Here is a 17595-nt window from a genome sequence, read left to right on the forward strand (position 1 = left end):
AAATAATGATGATAGCGCGCCTGGAGAGGAAGGCAGGGAGGCAGGGAGGCATTCTAAGGGAGGTGGATTCATGGATCGCGGGCAGCCTACTCGGAGAAATAACACTTGTGATGATTCCAGGAGCCAGGCATTCTCCGTAAGAAATCATCTTTATCATACCACTGAGGTCAAAAAGGAGACGGGCACTGAAGACTCTCCCATGGGACAGAAAGTGTCTTGGACACAAGAATGATCGCGGGTTGGATTCTGCGACTTTGCCCGCTGAGCGACTCCGCAATGTTCCCAGCAGCGCCGTGACATGTTTGTGGGCTCTCAATCTTGAAAGTGACAGGAAGGTTAGAAAGTGCAACAACAATCGCTAGCGCACGTCCCCGATGTTCATCAAGGGATACGACTTGACCTACCTCTTCAGCTCGTGGACTGCCAAGCACACAGCTGGTACAATCTTGACAGCTTCCATCTTCTTTTCCCTCGCCCTTGTTCTCAGCCCCATATTCCTTGGGTACGCCTTGCCCAAGTGCTCTTCACCCACTCTCCCATGCCGCATCGATGCGGCTGGCTGTCTCTGCAGCATCATGAGCGCCGATGGCTCTTGCTGGCAGCGGCTGCCGCAGGCCTTGCGGTGCTACACCAGCACCATGTCAGTGACGTCCGGAGCATGCAAGGGGAATTATGAGACCAAACTCTGTGCCGAGAGCCAGCTGGACGCAGACTTGTCCCTGGAGGCGTTGGCGCAAGGGGTCACCTTGCTGAACCCTTTCACTGCAGGAGTCTGCAACGCTACTTACAACATGGAGAACGATCGATGCAGGTGAAGACGAGCTTGCTGCTGTCAGCTCCTGAGTAGTTTGATCAGCATGCCCAACGCTCGATATGACGCGAGCACTTTCGACTACCTGCAGTGCTGCAGGTCACCCGTAGCGACATGCGTCAACGACAACGACTGTTGCAACTGCGGCCTGGTGAGCTACTGGCAGTACATGAGCGTCTCTTTGTAACATAGCACAATGCAGGAGAGTTCGAAATGCAAGACTAAGTTGAGATGTGTTGTGACCAGCAAAGGAATCAATGGGACAACGGAAAGCAGCACAGAATGTTTGTCTACAGAAGACGGTGAGATCGAAAGAATCTTATTTCTTGCGTTGTGTGCATACTGACAGGAGGGTGTTCAAGCTTGCGTCTGGTTTCAGTATCAAGGATGCAGCAACAACGCCGAAATTTGTGACAGTACCCAGAAAGTGATCAATGTGTACGATCCCAAGAATTCGGAATGGTTGCCTTGAATTCCTCACATACATGTTGATAATTTACTGTTGCAACACACAGTTGTGCCAACACGACGTGTGTGTCCGCCAAGACTCAAGAGATAACGGTGCTCGAGAACAAGATCAACGATCTCAGTGTCGCGTACGACATCGCCAAGAACGATGGTCTCAACACTGCCAACTCCCTCGCCGCGGAGCTCGCAGCTGCCCAGACGCAACTGGATCAAATTCTGCGAATCATAAACTGCCGTAGCCAGTGTCAGGTGAGCGATGATTGGGCCAGATTCCTCGTCCGCCTCCACCTCCTGATTCTCTTCCTCCTCGTGCTGCTGCTGCTGCTGCTGCTGCTGCTCCATGGGTTTCGCTTTCCTCCTCCTCTACCGCCAGTCGCTCGTCTTGACGTCGTTCCTTGCATGACGATGGCACCATCAGGCTGGCAACGCCCTCACTGGCTGCCCCTGCATCGATCAGAAGGCTGGCTGCTTCCGCAAGATGTGCATCGCCACCTCTGACTACTTCAAGTACGGAGGGGTTGAAACCTACTTGCGTTCCTTGGGAGCCATCAATACCAAGGTGGAAATCTCCTCCTCCTCCTCCTCCTCCTCCTCCTCAGCCTGCTGTCATTCCCTCCACACATCCTGCTTTCTTTCTCCTCTGTCTTGTGCCTGACTTGAGAGCAGGTCTGTTACAACAACGACTGCAATCAGGGAATGTTCCAGGAGTGGGCTGCCAGGACTGAACTGTGAGAGCTCGAGCGTTGAAGAGGAGGGAGGAGGAGGGAGCCTAACTAATCTTGTCATCTGATGTCCTTGTGGTGAGAGAAACCAAAGTGATGGTTGTGCTCAAGATGCCGCCCATGCCTCCCCTGCACCTCAACGTCAGTTTCCTTCCCGCTCGTCCTCACTCACATGATAGCGACGAGAACGAGGGCTGCTCGTCTCCACGGCTCTCCTGTGTAGAGGCCCATCTTCAAGGCGAACAAGGCCTGGAAGAAGCTCAGAGAACGGAGTGGGGGAGGGGGGAAGCGAGCAAGGGAGGACGGAGAGAGCAGGAGGAGACGAGAGCACAAAGAGGGTAGATGGGATGAGGCAAGGACGGACAAGGCGCTGCTCACCGGGAGGACGAAGCAGATGAATGCAGACGTCGTGCCACCCACTGGCAGAGAAGTCAGCAACGACAGGAGAGGAGGAGGAGGAGGAGGAGGAGGAGGGAGAACGGAGCAAGGTCAGAGATTAAAGTGATCGGCGACCGCACCGAGTTGGAAGACCGTGTCAAGATGAGGGACGAAGAGGCTGAGAACGATGGCGCCACCTGAGATCAGAATCGTCCAAGCTGCATGACTGAGGAGAGGTCATTAGATCAACCATCTTGTTTTTGTTCCACCTTGATACTTTCAGATAACACCTCCCTCCCTCCTCTCCTCTCCTCTCCTCTCCTCTCCTCTCCTCTCCTCTCCTCTCCTCTCCTCTCTTCCCTCCCTCCCGTCCCGTCCCCTCCTCCCAGCAACCTGAGTCTGTTGGATGGAATGTAGCCGGAACACACATTCTCGATGGAAGATCGGCAGGGATGTACGATGAGAGGAAAGGCCATGACGATTGTGACGGCAATCGCTCCATACATCAATACAACTCCAACAGACCTGTGGTAGGGAAGGGGAGGGCAGAACAAGAGCGGGAGGAGAGACCCAGAAAGGGAGGACAGGAGGATGTGACACAGGAGGAGATGGAGGGAGGAGGAGAAGTCAGCGGGTGACCAAGGACCGCAACTCTTCTCACCCTTGCGTGAACTCCTGCGAGAAGTTGTTGAGGATGTTCCCATGGGTGCGGTGGCCGAACTCAAGGAAGCCACTGACTCCGATGCAGGCGTAGAGGAGGAGGCAGAGGCTGATGGCGCGGAAGGAAACTTTGGCCATGCGGCGCTCGGAGGCACGGTTGAGGTCGTCGAAGATGGCAAACACGTTGATCTGACACGTGAAGGCAAACATGAAGATCGGAACAGCCTGGATTATGTCGAGCGGTTTGCTTCCTACCCACAAGCTCAAATCGCTCCATGGCGGCTGAACGGCGTTGGAAGCGATGTTGAAGGAGGAGTGATAGCAAACAGCCCCGACAAGATAGATGATGGTGATCACTCCAAACAGCGAGGCGAAGCGCAGCTCGTTCATGCTATCCACCAGCGAGAGAGGGAGGAGGAGGAAAAGCCACACAACGATGAGGGCAACGGTTGAAGTCATCCATGGCGCATAGCTGCTGATGTTGGTCACAATTACAAGAGGGGTGACGAAGTCGTGTAGAGTCTTGCAGTAAGCCACCTACATAACAATCAGCGTGATATCAGAGGCGGATGAGGCTGTTGATTGCAGTGAGAGCGGCAAGACACGACGAGGTCGATAAAGAGGAGGGAGAGCAGAAAGAAGCGGCCGAACAGCGAGGAAAAGATAGCTTTGTGAACTCAGGGAGATAGAAAGGAAGGAAAGGAGGGAAGAGGGCAAAGACAGGAAGGAGAATCGGGGAAGCAGCAAATTACTCCAGTTCCGAAGCAGATTGCGATGATATTCCACTCAACAAAAGATGCCCAGCGGGGACCGAAGAGGTGTCGAGTGATCTCTTCATAGGTGGAGCAGCCAGTGCGAGAACGGGCGATGACTAGAAGGTTGATCGAAAAGGTTGTAGTCCAGGCGCACACGCAGAGGAGGAAGAGCCCTAGAGCGATTCCCATGCTGAAACAGCTGCGTCAGGAGGGAGGGCAGGAGGAGGAGGAGACTCGACCAACCTTTTGAATGCACTGGGGACCGAAAGAGCGCCGGCGCCTGGGAAGCAACCAAGTCAAGGTGAGGTGAAGGAAACGGTGTAAGAGAAGAATAAGAATTGTTCAATCAACACTCGTTCAGTCATCTCTTCACTGAAGATCGCATGCTCGTGGATGGAAGGGTCAACATCCATCATGCTTTCAGCGCGAACTGACTAGGAGTTGCTCACCCAATGTCGCACTGCAGAGATTGAAAACACTTCCACGAATAGATCCTTGCGAATAATACTGATCGAGAAAATCTTGAAACGAGCTTCCAGAGGACTGATGTCCAAAATGAGAAGATCCATCGAGAGAAATCATGTGGAGTGGGGGAGGAGGGGAGGGGAGGAGGAAGGAGCTAACGGCAATGCAGCAGCTTCACCCTCCCCATCATGGCAGTGTGGATCACTGAGAGGAGGAGGGCAAGAAGAACCAACCTGCGTTTGTATCATAGGCCGACTTGTTCGAGCCGGGACTCTGAAAAAGATCGACAAGTGAGTTGCAAGTGAAATGGATCGAGACTGAACATGGAAGTTTCACCTCTGCAACAACGTTGCGCCCTCCCCGTCCTCTTCTTCATTCCGATCTTCATTCGAAGAGTCTGGTGGGAAGCTGTTCGAACTTTCTTGATGCATCTGAAGGTTTTCTTCAAGATTGTCGCGTTTTGATGCCATATCTTCCCTTTCTCTTCAATGTCCTTGTCGACAACTGAGCATCTTCAAAAAAAACTTCTGTCACCATGAACATAAGTCCGTGCGAAATCCAAAGATTGAAACAAACACAAGTCGAGTGTTAAAAGGAAGATATACATTGAAATCTCCAGTCAACACAACTGCATCCCTTCAAACCACAGACTCTCCCTTGTAATTCCCTAAATTCCCATGTTCTCCATTGTCAGTCGGCCATCACTGTCCCTCGCATTCCACATGAACATCATCATATCGCCATCTTGATTCTCTCACATATCTTCTTCTCTCCACAAATCAACATGTTCACATCCCTCAATCTCCTCCATCTCCTCCATCCCCTCCATCCCCTCGTCTTCCTAACTATCCCCTGCCATACTTCGTATCTGTAGTCTATTGAGAGGTCCCCAGTTGGTGCTGAAGTGGGGTCCCTACAAAGGGTGGGTGGTTTTTAGGAGGGGGTAGGGGTGAGGTACATAGGAAAATTTCATAGGAATTCCTTGGTGAAGGGCGAGCATTCTAGTCTAAGGGGGTACACTGTTGAAACGTAGGGGGTGGTCACCGAAGGGTAGTGAGGTTGGGGTGGGTACGGCATTCTGACTTGCACCCCCTTGATTCTAGCAGATACATAGAGGACATCTGAAGGTGGGGGTAGTGGGTGGTGAGGGAAAACTCGGGGGTAGAAGTCAGCTATTCGTGGGGTAGGGGGTAGTCGGCGTGTAAAAGGGGCAGCCAGTTGAAAGGTGGGGTAGTTTATAGATGTGGGTAGGGGTGGCGGTTGTTTGAATCGAATTAGATTTTGAATTTTGAAGATGGATGCGAGGAGGGGAGAGCAGAGAGGAGGAGAGGAGGAGAGGAGAAGAGGAGAGGAGAAGCGAGGAGAGGAAAAGAGGAGAGAGGAGGAGAGAACAGCAGTAATAGTAGGGGGAGAAGGTGATGATTTAGTTATTAAGGGCAAAAGAGGAGATTCCCACTTTGTTGAACCCCATCATCCGATCACAACCTTTTCTTGTTGAAGGAATAACAAGCAGTCAAGCTGACTGAAGAATCTTACTGGGAAAGGGAGACAAGACCATAGAGACTTATACGGCATGCAAGATAACGCAAGATATACGAGGGAGCTTGAAGTGCTGGTTGATAGCAGTAGAATAGAACGGTAGAGGTGGCGATGTTCAACTGAAGTTCAGGATGTCAAATGAACCCGCTCTGTCTTATCCTGATCACTGATGATTTGAACATTACATCCGTATATGACAGAGAATTATATGCGGTGTGTACAGCACTGTGCTGATCTTTTTGAACCAGGGGGGAAGAGCCAAGTTTTATGCCCTTCCAGTGCAAACTGAAAGTTGTCTGAGGTACAAAGACGAATGACCACAACTGGAGTATTGAAAGCAAGCGAGACGATGTTCGACAAGCTCTCGCGATCTGAGCTGCAAAAGATTGCAAAGATGCACGGGATTAAGGCAACACAGACCAATGCAAAGATCATCGGTGAACTCATCGCCAAAGGAGTACAATTGGAAGAACAAGGGGAAGCAGGACAAACCGATGCTGTGGAGCAGCTGGAGCAGAGAGGGAAGCAGAACAAGCGAGGAAAGAAAGCTGCTGAGATGCAGGAGGACAATCATGTGAGAGGAAAGGTGAAGAACGGAGAAGTGGCAGCACAAACAGACTCTTCCTCCCCCTCCTCCTCCTCCACCACCACCACCACCACCACCTCCTCCTCCTCCTCCGTGACTACAATCACAACCTCCTCCTCGCCCTCAAATTACTCTGAGATGTCAAGGAGCGAGCTCCAGGCCCTTGCCAAGTCTCGGGGTGTGAAGGCAAATCAGAAGACAGCTGACATCATTGCAAACTTGATCGCTCTGGACGGGGAGACTGCTCCTGATGCCATGTCAGCACCAGTCGTAGATGCCAAGAAGATGAATGTTGAAAAAGAAGAGGCTCAGGCTCAGCAAGAGCGCGAGCAGGAGCACGAGCAGCAGGAGCACGAGCAGGAGCAAGGTGAAATCACGGAGAAGAGAGAGTCTCTCCCTCTGGTGAGGAGGATGACAAGAAGTTCCCTGCGATCTCTTGGCAACCGAGCAAGCCTTGAGGAAGCAGACGTTAAAGGTGTTTCAACTCCCTGTCAGAAGGGAGACAGTGAAGGTGCGATGATGATGATGATTGTTGACAACCTTCTATGTGTTGGCGGCTTGGAGGTGTTGTTGATGACCTTTTCATTGTAGATGATCAACACAAAACAATTGTCGATAATCAGGAGCATGTAGAGGATCAAGAAGACGGTGATACGAATATGAGTGCTGGAAAAGGCGAGGAGGAAGAAAATTGCCATCAGCCGGAGGAAGGTGATGATAGGCAGGATGCACGGCTCGTTGTTCTCACAACAACTTCAGCTCAGTACGCTTCATATGTCAGCGAGCAGGAGCAGGAAGACGTTGAGCAGCAGAAGCAACAAGATCTGGATGGTATTCTACATCCTCTGATAGCATCGGCGTTGACGTTGGAGCAGACGGGGCAAGAGGTCCTAGCAAGAGCGCAGCAGCTGCCCATGAGGAGGAACCTGTGAAGAGCAGCAAGCAAGGAAAGAAATCCCTCAGCATGCAGCGCCCTGTGGTGAAGAGCGTGAGAGCAAGCGTCTGCTTCAAGCCTGCCCCGAAGGTCGCCCCCTCCGTTCCGAGTAGGATGAGCATGAAGCCTGTCGGAGTCGGCATGAAGAGGAAGGCAGAGGGAGTGGAGGAGCGACAGGACGGCAGACCTGCCGAGGTGACTTGGCTGGACTCCGAGCTGGCGGAGGGTGGTGACGAGGGTGGTAGCAGGCGGGGAACGGTAAGGGCCCTCAGTACAAGAGATATAAGGGGAAGCTTCCTCCCTTCGAGTTCAACGAGAGGTGCTGCACGTGCTGGAGGTACTGGAAGATGACTTGTCCTGCAGGTCGATCTTCGTGAAGCCTGTCGCCAAGGTCATTCCTACCTTCCTCTCTCTCACTCTCTCTCCCTTCCCCCGTCCTCCCTCCTTATCTCCCTCTAACTTTGTTGGCTTTTAGCCCGCTTCTCATCGCGCTTCTGTTGCGTCTGCTGTGGTCAAGCCCGGCCAGCTTGACAAGAGCAAAAACTTGCAACCTCTCCGAGCAATGAACGCGCCCCCACTCAAGATGGCAGCAGTGAAGGAGGAGAAGAAGGACAAGGAGGGGAAAGCAGCGTCCTCAAGAGCAACCTTGTCCGCGACTTTGCATCCCAACAAAGAGAACATGAGGTAGGAGGAGGAGGAGGAGGAGGAGGAGGCAGTGGTTTCTCAAGGAAGCTGCAGGGATACTGCAGTCAGGCAGAAGGCTGCGGTGCCTGCAGAGAAGAGCAACAAAGGTGACAAGGGAGCGAGGGAGGGGAGCGAGTCTGAGAGGAGTGCAGGTGTGCGGAGGAGAGAGAGCTCGGGTGAAGTTTGTCTGCCCGAGGGACTACCTGTCTTCATCACTTGATGGTAGTGAGAGATGGACGATTGATAAGTGTAAAAAGAAAACTTGATTGAATACTGAAGACCTTACTTAGTCTTGATCTCTACCTCAGCCCTCCACCCCAGGCTCTTGCTGGCTCTCCCTCCAACTTGATGCGCAGCCTCTAAGCCTCCGAGCTCTAACTTTCCTCTGACCCTCGCTGCTCTGCAAAGCGACCTGACGGTCGAACTTTGGACCTGCTACTACGGGCCTCCAGGCGGTAAGTTCAGTGCCAGGCCGCCCCCCCTGGACCGCCCGCCCGGGCTCCGGCAGCCTGCTGGGCCCGGGTCCAGGAGTCCGGGCCGGCCGGGCCCGACACCGTGACGGAGTCACTCGGAAGCCGCTACTAAAAATAAGTTGAGGAAGCCTGGCACCGTGGCACTGCAGCAGGTGACAGTGGAGGTGACCGGGGCGACACCAATCCTACAAGCTAACTTATCATACATCTTGAGATGCAGGAGAGATGCGGTAGTAGCCATGCACTAGAAGCGATGACGGAGAGGGAGCGGGGCGAGGAAGAGGTAGGGAGGGAGGGAGGAACAGCGAGAGATAGATACGGATACGGGTAGATAGAGGCAGAGACAGAGGAGGAGAGACAATGGTAGTGACATGGCTTCAAGAGGGTACAAGAGTCGTACTGACTATTGGCAGGGTCCACAGCCAGCCCATATAAAAATGCAGCGAAATGAACCGAGAGCACAAGGGGTAGAGAAATCGAGGAGCCAACCAAATGAGGTATGCTAGTTGCCCTTGATGTGAACTGAGATTTAGTGAGACCTTGTGGTATTTGCAGGTTCAGAAGTTGAGGGAACGAGAGAAGGAGATGAATCAGGTTCGAGGGGGTGTCAGTTTGATTTTGTGCTGGTTGAAGGAATTCTTGACAGGAAATCGCAAAACTTCGGCAAGAACTATCAACGCTGCAGGTGGAAATAGGACAAACTTGTTCAGCAACTCACATCGAACAGGAATCCCTACAACAGCAAGTTGGCAAAGGAGACCCCAAGCATGAAGCTTATCAGAAGGAAGGGGCGAAGGAGGTTGTCTTCCTCTTCGTATGCTGGTCAATTGATATGATGCCACAGGAATCACTGTCGCCATCAAAGCGAGAGCTCTCATCTTCAGATCTCATGGTGTCTCGTTGGTAGACATGGATGCTATGAGTCTGATCTTTCATGCAAGATGAGAAGCGTTCGAAGCCTGTCGCATGAAAACTTTGAGGAGGTTGTTCAGATGTCTTCGCTGTTGCTCTGCCAACCTTGACTTGTTCTGAAATGAAGGCTGAATCGGAGCTCAACGAAGTTTTGCGTCAGTTGGAACAAGATGCAGATGGTATGGAAAGCTTCGCAGGGCGATACTGACTCCTTGTTACAGTGCTGAATGGAAGGATCAGAAAAAGAACGATCTTCTTCTTCCTTGTTCTTGTTGCCTCAGTCATGGCTTCTCCTTGTTTCTTGATATCCCTCCGCGAAGCCGTAAGCTCTGTCAACCCCTCCCTTCCTCCTCGCCCTTCGAATGCTGATCTTGCCTAGGGCTACGTCGAAGTCAAGAAAGGAACAGCTTTCTGCCGCTTCCTATCTGGTGAGGTTCATGTGACTGCAATCATGTCAAGCTCAACGAGAACAGGTTGGGATTTCTGCATGCAACAGACCAAGTTCTGGACGAGTACCCTGAACCCTCAACCCAAAACTTGTGGTGACTGGTTTGTTCAGAGACGTCCTTCTTGTGGCTCTACATGAAAACGGCGTGCGCACTCTCACCGAAGATGGTGGAAGCAAAACCTTATGAATTCAATCTCTACAACCCCCCGCTGATGAAAGACGGGTATTGCTCTCTACTCGATACTCCTGAGCACTCAATAGAACCCGCTTGCTCCAGTTTCGTGAACACTACAGAGATGGGCGAAGTCTTGATTGGAGAGGCTTCTTTGAAAGTTCCCTCGTTCTGCCTACCACCACATGCATTCACATGCAGTCCAGGTATGCTCAAGGGGTACATCAGAACAGAGCTTTCTCAGGAGAGACGATTGCGACGGGTAAGTTCCGACAGCTGTCGTATCCTTCTCAGTGAACCACATCTCTGTCAGTTGTCTCTGCCCTGCTGGGTCTGTCTGGATTCATTACAAGGACCCGAGGTTGATCAAACTGCGAGTCGATGTTGAAGGATGTGAGTTTTGACATTGACGGTGGAAGATTCTTCGGCAAAGGCCAAGGATTTTGCGTTCCCGATGCTGAGTGGCAGAAGTGCTACAGCAGTTGGCCATGCTGCAAGTGAGTGCGAGCGAAGATGCTGGAACGAACCTGACTGATGATACAGACACAAGCCAAACTTTTGCTGGGAGTTCATATGGAATGGAGGAAGAAAACTCGCGGACATAGAGGTTGCCTACCTCGTCCATCCTCTCCCTCTCCCTCTCCCTCTCCCTCTTGTTCCTCCTTGCAGCCTTTTATGTTTCGGCAGGGCTCCAGCAGAGTTGTTGTCGACTCTTGCAGGTCAGATTTTTCTTTTTGTGCGCTCGTGTGATTGACAAGCCCTCAGCTTGCATGGCGGATGCAACGTCATGATCAGAAGATACCGGAAGTGGGAGTTGATCAGCGAGACGAGCTCAATCAAATACGAGAGGGTATGATCGGTGTGCCTTCGACTGCTCATCTGATGTGTTAATGCAGGATGTCGTTGAAACGAAAGTAAGTTGATGTCATGACACGACGACAGCGTCTTCCTCTCCTCTCACGATCTGAGAGCAACTCAGTTGATCGGTGTGGCCCTGGAGGAAGTGCAAGCGGTGAACAAGACACTCAATGTCAACCTTGACCTGCGGGGCTGGGTTATCCTCATTCTACACCTTCTTTCCTCATCACGGTACCGCAGGGACTCCCATCATCTACCCAGTACCTGCTCAAGGTAAGATGACGTCATCCGTTTCAGACTCCACCTGAACCTCCTGTGATGTGCAGCTGGGCCCACACTCGGACCCTCGAGAGTGGAGAGTCCACCAGGAAGATCAGGTCATGAGCAAGCATCGGGTGAGTTGGCGCGTCCTGCGCCTCGTGTCTCAGTCGTGGCAGGCTGGACGGCGCTACCGCACCTGGCAGCTCGTCTCCCGTTACTCGATAGTGGGGACAGACATGCAAGGTGAGGCTGTCTTGACGTGTGAAGCTAATCACCGATGCAAGGTAATGCGCACGAGTTCGTCTCCTGGCATCAGAGGGAGTGGAAGTCCTACCAGGACGTCATGTGAAAGTTCGATGGTCGGGGAGAGCACAGGAAGTCAAGAACAGTGGAGAAGCCTTGCTACAAGGCTGTCAAGCTCGCTGTCATTTTATTCCTCTCTTTGATGTGCAGTATGTTGCCATCATCATAAGAGCATTCCAGTAGAAGAGGAAGGAAACCTGTGCGACGTCAGGGGTCAAGTCGACCCTCTCTCATGCCTCTTGCTCTACCTTGCTGTCTGGATCGAAACTGTTACCGAAGATCTTGGAAAACACATAATCAGAAGGCATCCCATAGCCTGCGTGACATGCGTGAGGGATGCTTCTAGTGCGAATAGAGCTCTCAACGTCTCATGATGATCTCCATGCAGTCTTCCACCCGTATCTCTCCGACGTCCTGCTCCTCTTCCTTCAGGTGGTCACGTTCCTCGCTCTCACTCACCCCGACGTCGAACATTATAAACTCCACGACAGCCATGAACTGGAGGCGCCACGTCAGCGTCCTCGCACGCTAGTTGACAAGAACCTGAGGAGGCTGATCCTGAGTGCCTCCCACGCTGGTGAGGTACTCGATGCAGATGTTGCGGAAAGCGATCCAACCTATCGTCCTCTCACGGCATGTTGCAGCCACAGCCCACTTGCCTACAGCCTGAGACGAGGAGTCCGGCATGGCGTCGAGGTCCTGCTGGGTCATGGTCCCTTCCTCCGTGAGGACCACAGGAACGACCTCCGGGCTGCAGGGAGCAGACAAACCCCGTCAGTCCTCCAACTCCACAGGCGTTGAAGACAAGGAAGGGAGGATGCCTGGGTTCATTTTGAGGCAGCGAATCATAAACCCCCCGCGGACTCTGACGATGACGTCAGCACAGGCAGGTCAAGAGAAGAAACATCTTCATCACCATGATAGGTGGGTGCTGTATGTCCCGTTTGGTACAGCAATCTACTGCTTCTGGTGTGACGATTCGAAACTTGGAAGTTCTACATGTCTTTGGTGAGATGTGAAAATGCAACATTGACATTGTAAGCAACACCTTGTCACTTCCTGTATCTCCTGCAGATGCAGAAGGTTGTTCTTGGGAATCTCTTCCTCCTGTTCATGGCAGAAATTCGTCTTCACGGCGATGCTCTCGTGATTCAAATCAAATCGAAACCTGGTCGTTGGCAGATTGTACTGGTAGCACGAGTCAAACGAGCATGTTGGAACTCAAGGCCTCTTGCCTGTAGAAGCATCTGTATTGGTTCTCCTGGACCATCCTGGGGAAGGCAGAGGTCCTTTGAATTCTCCTGGACTTGAGTCTTGTGAGGGTGGAAACTAACAATGTTGCATCTACCGTAGCTGGTGCATGTACATGACGCCCAAGAATTTGCTCTTCTTGGTGCAGAGTTGAATGATAGGTTTGAAGTGTAGCATGAGCTGCGTGTCCAACAGAGCTAAGACTTGACACTCGCCGATGGTGTTGACTTCACCTGATCGAAATGTGTTTCTGAGACGTCAAACTCCTGCTTAAGTCCGAGTGAAGTGACTTTCAGATGATAGTCTTTCGCATCCACTAGTGCGTTTTTGTCCACGTCCAGATAAACGAATGCTTTACGAATGCGCTGATGATGGATCATTCAACAAGAGACCGTCTTGACAATAAATCTACCTCGCGCATGCCCTTCAGTTGTGCAGCTTGCCCATCCTTTGTGCCGTGTTCGACACTCGCAATAATTTTCCTACGATGAACAGGTCAGCAAAGCCTTAACGCGCTTGTACGCACTCTTTTTGGTTTTCGTGATGCATCGATCTTCGTTGTCCAACCAAGAACTCTAAGAGCAAGTGCATCAAAGATTGCGATTGAACCATCATCGTGGCCACCTCTCTGTTTCTTTCTTTCAAAGGCAGCATTCTTCTCATGAGCCTGGCAATCTCGTCTGAACTCTAAAGAGTGTATGTTCGCCTCCCTTCTTGCACTGATTCTGGCCATCCTTTCGCGTTCCTCCAATGCCTTTCTCTCTTCTTCCAGTCTCTGACCAAGAACAAGTCATCCCATAAACATCGGCATCAAGTTTGGATACCTTTAGATACTCCTCTTTCTCCTTCATGTTCTGCCTTTCTTCACGAGCTCGGTCTCGTTCTCTCTTGGATTGCTCCAATCGATTCTTTTGCATGTTAAGAAATTCCATTTTCCTTGCCATCCTTTCGGATTCTCCCTGGGAATAGTTGCCTTGCATGTTGTTTTCCTCCTGCAGACGTTTCAGTTTCTAGTTCACAAGATGAATTTTCTTTCTTGCTCCGCAAGATCGCATTGAAGTGTCTCTCCCTCATCTCTAAAGCTAAAAGGGAACATAAGTCTTCACAGATGCCAAGGGACAGGAGCAAGACTGACAGCTATTGAGACCTTCAGCTCGTAACTTGTGACACTGTGGGCTTTTCCAACCTCTTCCTCCCTCCTACTGATTGTTCTCAAAACGCATGTTGTTCGTGCTTTCTGATATTCTTATCTTTAACTCCCGCCATCGCTCCTCCTCTTATCGTTAACTCCTGCCATCGCCGGCTTCTAGCCTACTAACATCATCTCGTTGCTACCATTCTGGAGTTCCCCCCTGGCAGTTTGACGACAGTAACCGATCATGTAACCGCCGGGAGTCTAGGGCCAACTGAGTTCAACCAGGTGACCCGATCGATTCCGGCGGGGACTCGCCCTGACCGAGTCCGGGCAAGTTCCAAGCGGGGCCGCCCGGGCCGGGCCGGCTGAGTTCCTAGCAGCGGCGGACTCCGGCATAGTATGGAGCGCCCGGGCCGCCGCGGAGCCGGCTCCGGGCGGGGTCCAGCCAGTGACTCCTGGCCGGAACTACCAGTTGAACTCAGTGACTTCACTCAGTGTGGACTGGGACTCCCGGAGTCCGTCCGGCACGGTCGGCCACCGTGACGGTGACTCACTGAGCAGTGCGACAGTTCAACGGTTACTATCTAGGAGAAGCAGTTACGAACCGTTTCGTTACGGCCCGAAGTTTGTTGCCCGGGAAAATGCAGGAAAATGAGAAAAGGGGCTGTAGCGGGACTGAAGATGTTCTCCTACTAGAAAGAGGAAACAGAGGAGAGGAGGAGGAGAGGAGAGGAGGAGAGGAGGAAGGACAAATACTGCTGAATGAAACTCACCAGACTGAAAGGCAGAAACCAACAGTCATACAATGATCGGACCAACCAAACACATCGGCATGTGTAGTTTCTATCCTTACTGCTCACTTTACCTTTACAGACATGGACTCGAAGCGAGCTTCACGGATTGAAGCAGGAAGGGCCAAGTTAGAGAAGTGAGTGAACAGTTCCTGATGCATCGCGCCTTCTTTTGCTGAGTTTTGCTCTTAGGTTCAGGAGCAGAAAGAAAGCCTCTCACGTTTCTGAAGCCGGCCGAGATGAAAGCGCGAACGTAGTAGAAGGTAAATGTGACGTCTTCGTCGAGAGCTCCAATTGTGAGCTTAGTGCAGGAAATCCGGCTCAATCTGCGGCTCATGATGAGCAGATGAACCTTGTGGGAAAAGTAAAGTCTCTGTCGCACATACGTGAAATTGTGTGCGAAGAGGTATCAAAGGTATGCGAGGATTAATTTTTCTTTCATGATTGACACATTACAGACCGTCAGAAACTCTATCTCAATCAGAAATGAGCTGAAATATCTGCGAGAATCTTTCAAGAAGACAGAATGTGAAACTTGACGAGATTCAAGATGACTTGCTTACTCCCCTTGTCAATGTCAGGCAGCGGAGAAGGTTATCTTGAAGAACGTGTCACCATTGCTATGAAAATTGCTCAAGTCAGTGCGCATTTTTCTGTTTTGTTCCTTCTCATTCTCCATTGATAGAATTTTTGATGATTTGATCAGGCAGTATCTGAAATATATGAAGCGCAATCAAAAGCATGCGATGAAAAGGATTCTTCTTCCTACAAAGAGGTTCGATTTGGAACGCGTGTTATTCTTTTGATGTAGATTTTGCATCATAGGACTCACAGAGTATCAAGGCAAGAATACAAGATAACGTGGTCGATCTCTGTTCACAGGTTCGTCTCTGAAGGATCAAAGTTTTCATTCTGATCTATTTCTGATGGATTGTTAGCTGATATGCATAGACGAAAAAAGCAAGCCCTGCATATCAGCAATCATGAAAAATCTATCAAGTGATACTTTTCACGTTCGATGTGATATCAACCAAATACACCAAGGTCATGCTAACACAGAGGGGATCAACGATGAAACAGAGAATGAAATAGTTTGTTCGAAGCAACTTCACACAAAACACGAGGATATCACCAGACCACACCAAGCTGAAGACATGGCTGTCAATGTACTGCATAATGAGAATTCCGGTAATGAGCCGCAACACTCATTCAGCAGAACATCCCAAACACTCAATTTGGAACAAGAAATATTGTCCACAAAGCTAATCGAGATTGAGCATTTGAAAGATGAGCTTCAAAAAGCAAAACAAACAATTGAAGAGAACAACTTCAAAAAAACTATGTTGGAAGATCAAGAAACGGAGCTGCGACGGCAGGCGAGGGACAGAGAGGCCGAAGCAGCGGAGCTGAGGGCGCGGGTCGTGTATCTGGAGTCAGAGCTTGAAGCTCGAGAGCAGCGGGGGGCAGCGGGGGCACAGACACGGCTATCCAAGGGCCTGCGGGAGCTACGGGAGCTACAGAGGGGGGAGCTGGGGAAGGTAGAGGAGCTTTGCAGGGCGATGGAGGGGAGCATAGAGGAGGCCGAGAGGGAGGTGCGGGAGGTACAGGAGAGGTACGCAGAGGGCATGGAGGCGGCAACGGCAAGGAGGGCGGCGCTCGAGGAGGAGGTCCTTAGGACACGGGAGAGCCAGGCAGAGGAGGCAGGGAGACTAGGGAGGGAGCTGGCAGAGGCAGAGGCGGCAGCGAGCCGAGCCAGGGAGGCGCTTGAGGGGATGCAGCGGGAGCTGGCGGAGGCACAGGGCCAGCTGGCAGCATCAGAGGGAGAGCGGACAAGGCTGGCCAGCGAGCAGGAGGCTCGGGCAGAGCAGGAGGAGGAGCTGCGACGGCAGGCGAGGGACAGAGAGGCCGAAGCAGCGGAGCTGAGGGCGCGGGTCGTGTATCTGGAGTCAGAGCTTGAAGCTCGAGAGCAGCGGGGGGCAGCGGGGGCACAGACACGGCTATCCGAGGGCCTGCGGGAGCTACGGGAGCTACAGAGGGGGGAGCTGGGGAAGGTAGAGGAGCTTTGCAGGGCGATGGAGGGGAGCATAGAGGAGGCCGAGAGGGAGGTGCGGGAGGTACAGGAGAGGTACGCAGAGGGCATGAAGGCAGGGATGGTTTCTTTCAATGTTTCTGGACTGGATGATGAGGTCACGGGAGAGCCAGGCAGAGGAGGCAGGGAGACTAGGGAGGGAGCTGGCGGAGGCACAGGGCCAGCTGGCAGCATCAGAGGGAGAGCGGACAAGGCTGGCCAGCGAGCAGGAGGCTCGGGCAGAGCAGGAGGAGGAGCTGCGACGGCAGGCGAGGGACAGAGAGGCCGAAGCAGCGGAGCTGAGGGCGCGGGTCGTGTATCTGGAGTCAGAGCTTGAAGCTCGAGAGCAGCGGGGGGCAGCGGGGGCACAGACACGGCTATCCGAGGGCCTGCGGGAGCTACGGGAGCTACAGAGGGGGGAGCTGGGGGAAGGTAGAGGAGCTTTGCAGGGCGATGGAGGGGAGCATAGAGGAGGCCGAGAGGGAGGTGCGGGAGGTACAGGAGAGGTACGCAGAGGGCATGAAGGCGGCAACGGCAAGGAGGGCGGCGCTCGAGGAGGAGGTCCTTAGGACACGGGAGAGCCAGGCAGAGGAGGCAGGGAGACTAGGGAGGGAGCTGGCAGAGGCAGAGGCGGCAGCGAGCCGAGCCAGGGAGGCGCTTGAGGGGATGCAGCGGGAGCTGGCGGAGGCACAGGGCCAGCTGGCAGCATCAGAGGGAGAGCGGACAAGGCTGGCCAGCGAGCAGGAGGCTCGGGCAGAGCAGGAGGAGGAGCTGCGACGGCAGGCGAGGGACAGAGAGGCCGAAGCAGCGGAGCTGAGGGCGCGGGTTGAGGAGCTCGTCGGAGAAGCGGAGGCGGTGAAGGAGAGGCTTCGGGACACGGAGGATGCACGGGAGAGGGCAGACGACAAGGTACTGAGACTG

General features: G+C 52.6%; 7 protein-coding genes across 7 annotated transcripts; 3 read left to right on the forward strand and 4 right to left on the reverse strand.

Annotated features, from left to right (window-relative positions):
* Positions 1-1296: 1296 nt before the first annotated feature.
* GUITHDRAFT_153366 (hypothetical protein) lies at positions 1297-1857 on the reverse strand (the record flags this gene model as incomplete). Its single annotated transcript, XM_005830080.1, has 1 exon — positions 1297-1857. A coding segment is annotated over exon 1 (188 nt), but the record flags the coding sequence as incomplete, so codon positions are not given.
* Positions 1858-3036: 1179 nt separating this feature from the next.
* Positions 3037-3429, reverse strand: GUITHDRAFT_73419 (hypothetical protein; the record flags this gene model as incomplete). The annotated part of the gene is made up of 1 exon (XM_005830081.1): positions 3037-3429. The coding sequence occupies one exon, from the start codon at positions 3427-3429 to the stop codon at positions 3037-3039; it is 393 nt and encodes a 130-aa protein (XP_005830138.1).
* A 34-nt stretch (positions 3430-3463) lies between these two features.
* Positions 3464-4735, reverse strand: GUITHDRAFT_153367 (hypothetical protein). Its single transcript, XM_005830082.1, has 5 exons — positions 4596-4735; positions 4493-4532; positions 4244-4337; positions 4038-4074; positions 3464-3984 (listed from the first exon to the last, which is right to left on the reverse strand). The coding sequence occupies exons 1-5, from the start codon at positions 4727-4729 to the stop codon at positions 3717-3719; spliced, it is 573 nt and encodes a 190-aa protein (XP_005830139.1). The 5' UTR covers positions 4730-4735; the 3' UTR covers positions 3464-3716.
* A 1376-nt stretch (positions 4736-6111) lies between these two features.
* GUITHDRAFT_110887 (hypothetical protein) lies at positions 6112-8222 on the forward strand (the record flags this gene model as incomplete). The annotated part of the gene is made up of 9 exons (XM_005830083.1): positions 6112-6751; positions 6976-7095; positions 7144-7215; positions 7260-7513; positions 7567-7637; positions 7682-7709; positions 7794-8002; positions 8057-8109; positions 8155-8222. 9 exons carry the CDS (start codon positions 6112-6114, stop codon positions 8220-8222), a joined length of 1515 nt encoding a protein of 504 aa, XP_005830140.1.
* A 1286-nt stretch (positions 8223-9508) lies between these two features.
* GUITHDRAFT_110888 (hypothetical protein) lies at positions 9509-11475 on the forward strand (the record flags this gene model as incomplete). Its single annotated transcript, XM_005830084.1, has 15 exons — positions 9509-9566; positions 9609-9709; positions 9767-9815; positions 9861-9899; positions 9947-10058; positions 10427-10504; positions 10551-10614; positions 10677-10726; positions 10773-10857; positions 10904-10921; positions 10987-11061; positions 11106-11138; positions 11192-11260; positions 11303-11369; positions 11411-11475. The coding sequence occupies 15 exons, from the start codon at positions 9509-9511 to the stop codon at positions 11473-11475; spliced, it is 963 nt and encodes a 320-aa protein (XP_005830141.1).
* Positions 11476-11551: 76 nt separating this feature from the next.
* On the reverse strand, positions 11552-13624 carry GUITHDRAFT_110889 (hypothetical protein; the record flags this gene model as incomplete). Its single annotated transcript, XM_005830085.1, has 10 exons — positions 11552-11626; positions 11678-11745; positions 11885-11927; positions 11973-12180; positions 12778-12860; positions 12914-13045; positions 13093-13162; positions 13207-13255; positions 13305-13455; positions 13505-13624. 10 exons carry the CDS (start codon positions 13622-13624, stop codon positions 11552-11554), a joined length of 999 nt encoding a protein of 332 aa, XP_005830142.1.
* Positions 13625-14620: 996 nt separating this feature from the next.
* Positions 14621-17011, forward strand: GUITHDRAFT_110890 (hypothetical protein; the record flags this gene model as incomplete). The annotated part of the gene is made up of 9 exons (XM_005830086.1): positions 14621-14651; positions 14689-14743; positions 14799-14869; positions 14918-15012; positions 15065-15134; positions 15188-15243; positions 15313-15381; positions 15432-15488; positions 15545-17011. 9 exons carry the CDS (start codon positions 14621-14623, stop codon positions 17009-17011), a joined length of 1971 nt encoding a protein of 656 aa, XP_005830143.1.
* Positions 17012-17595: the final 584 nt, after the last annotated feature.

The sequence above is a fragment of the Guillardia theta genome (genome assembly GCF_000315625.1).
Source record: "Guillardia theta CCMP2712 unplaced genomic scaffold GUITHscaffold_48, whole genome shotgun sequence".
Taxonomy (NCBI): Eukaryota; class Cryptophyceae; order Pyrenomonadales; family Geminigeraceae; genus Guillardia; species Guillardia theta.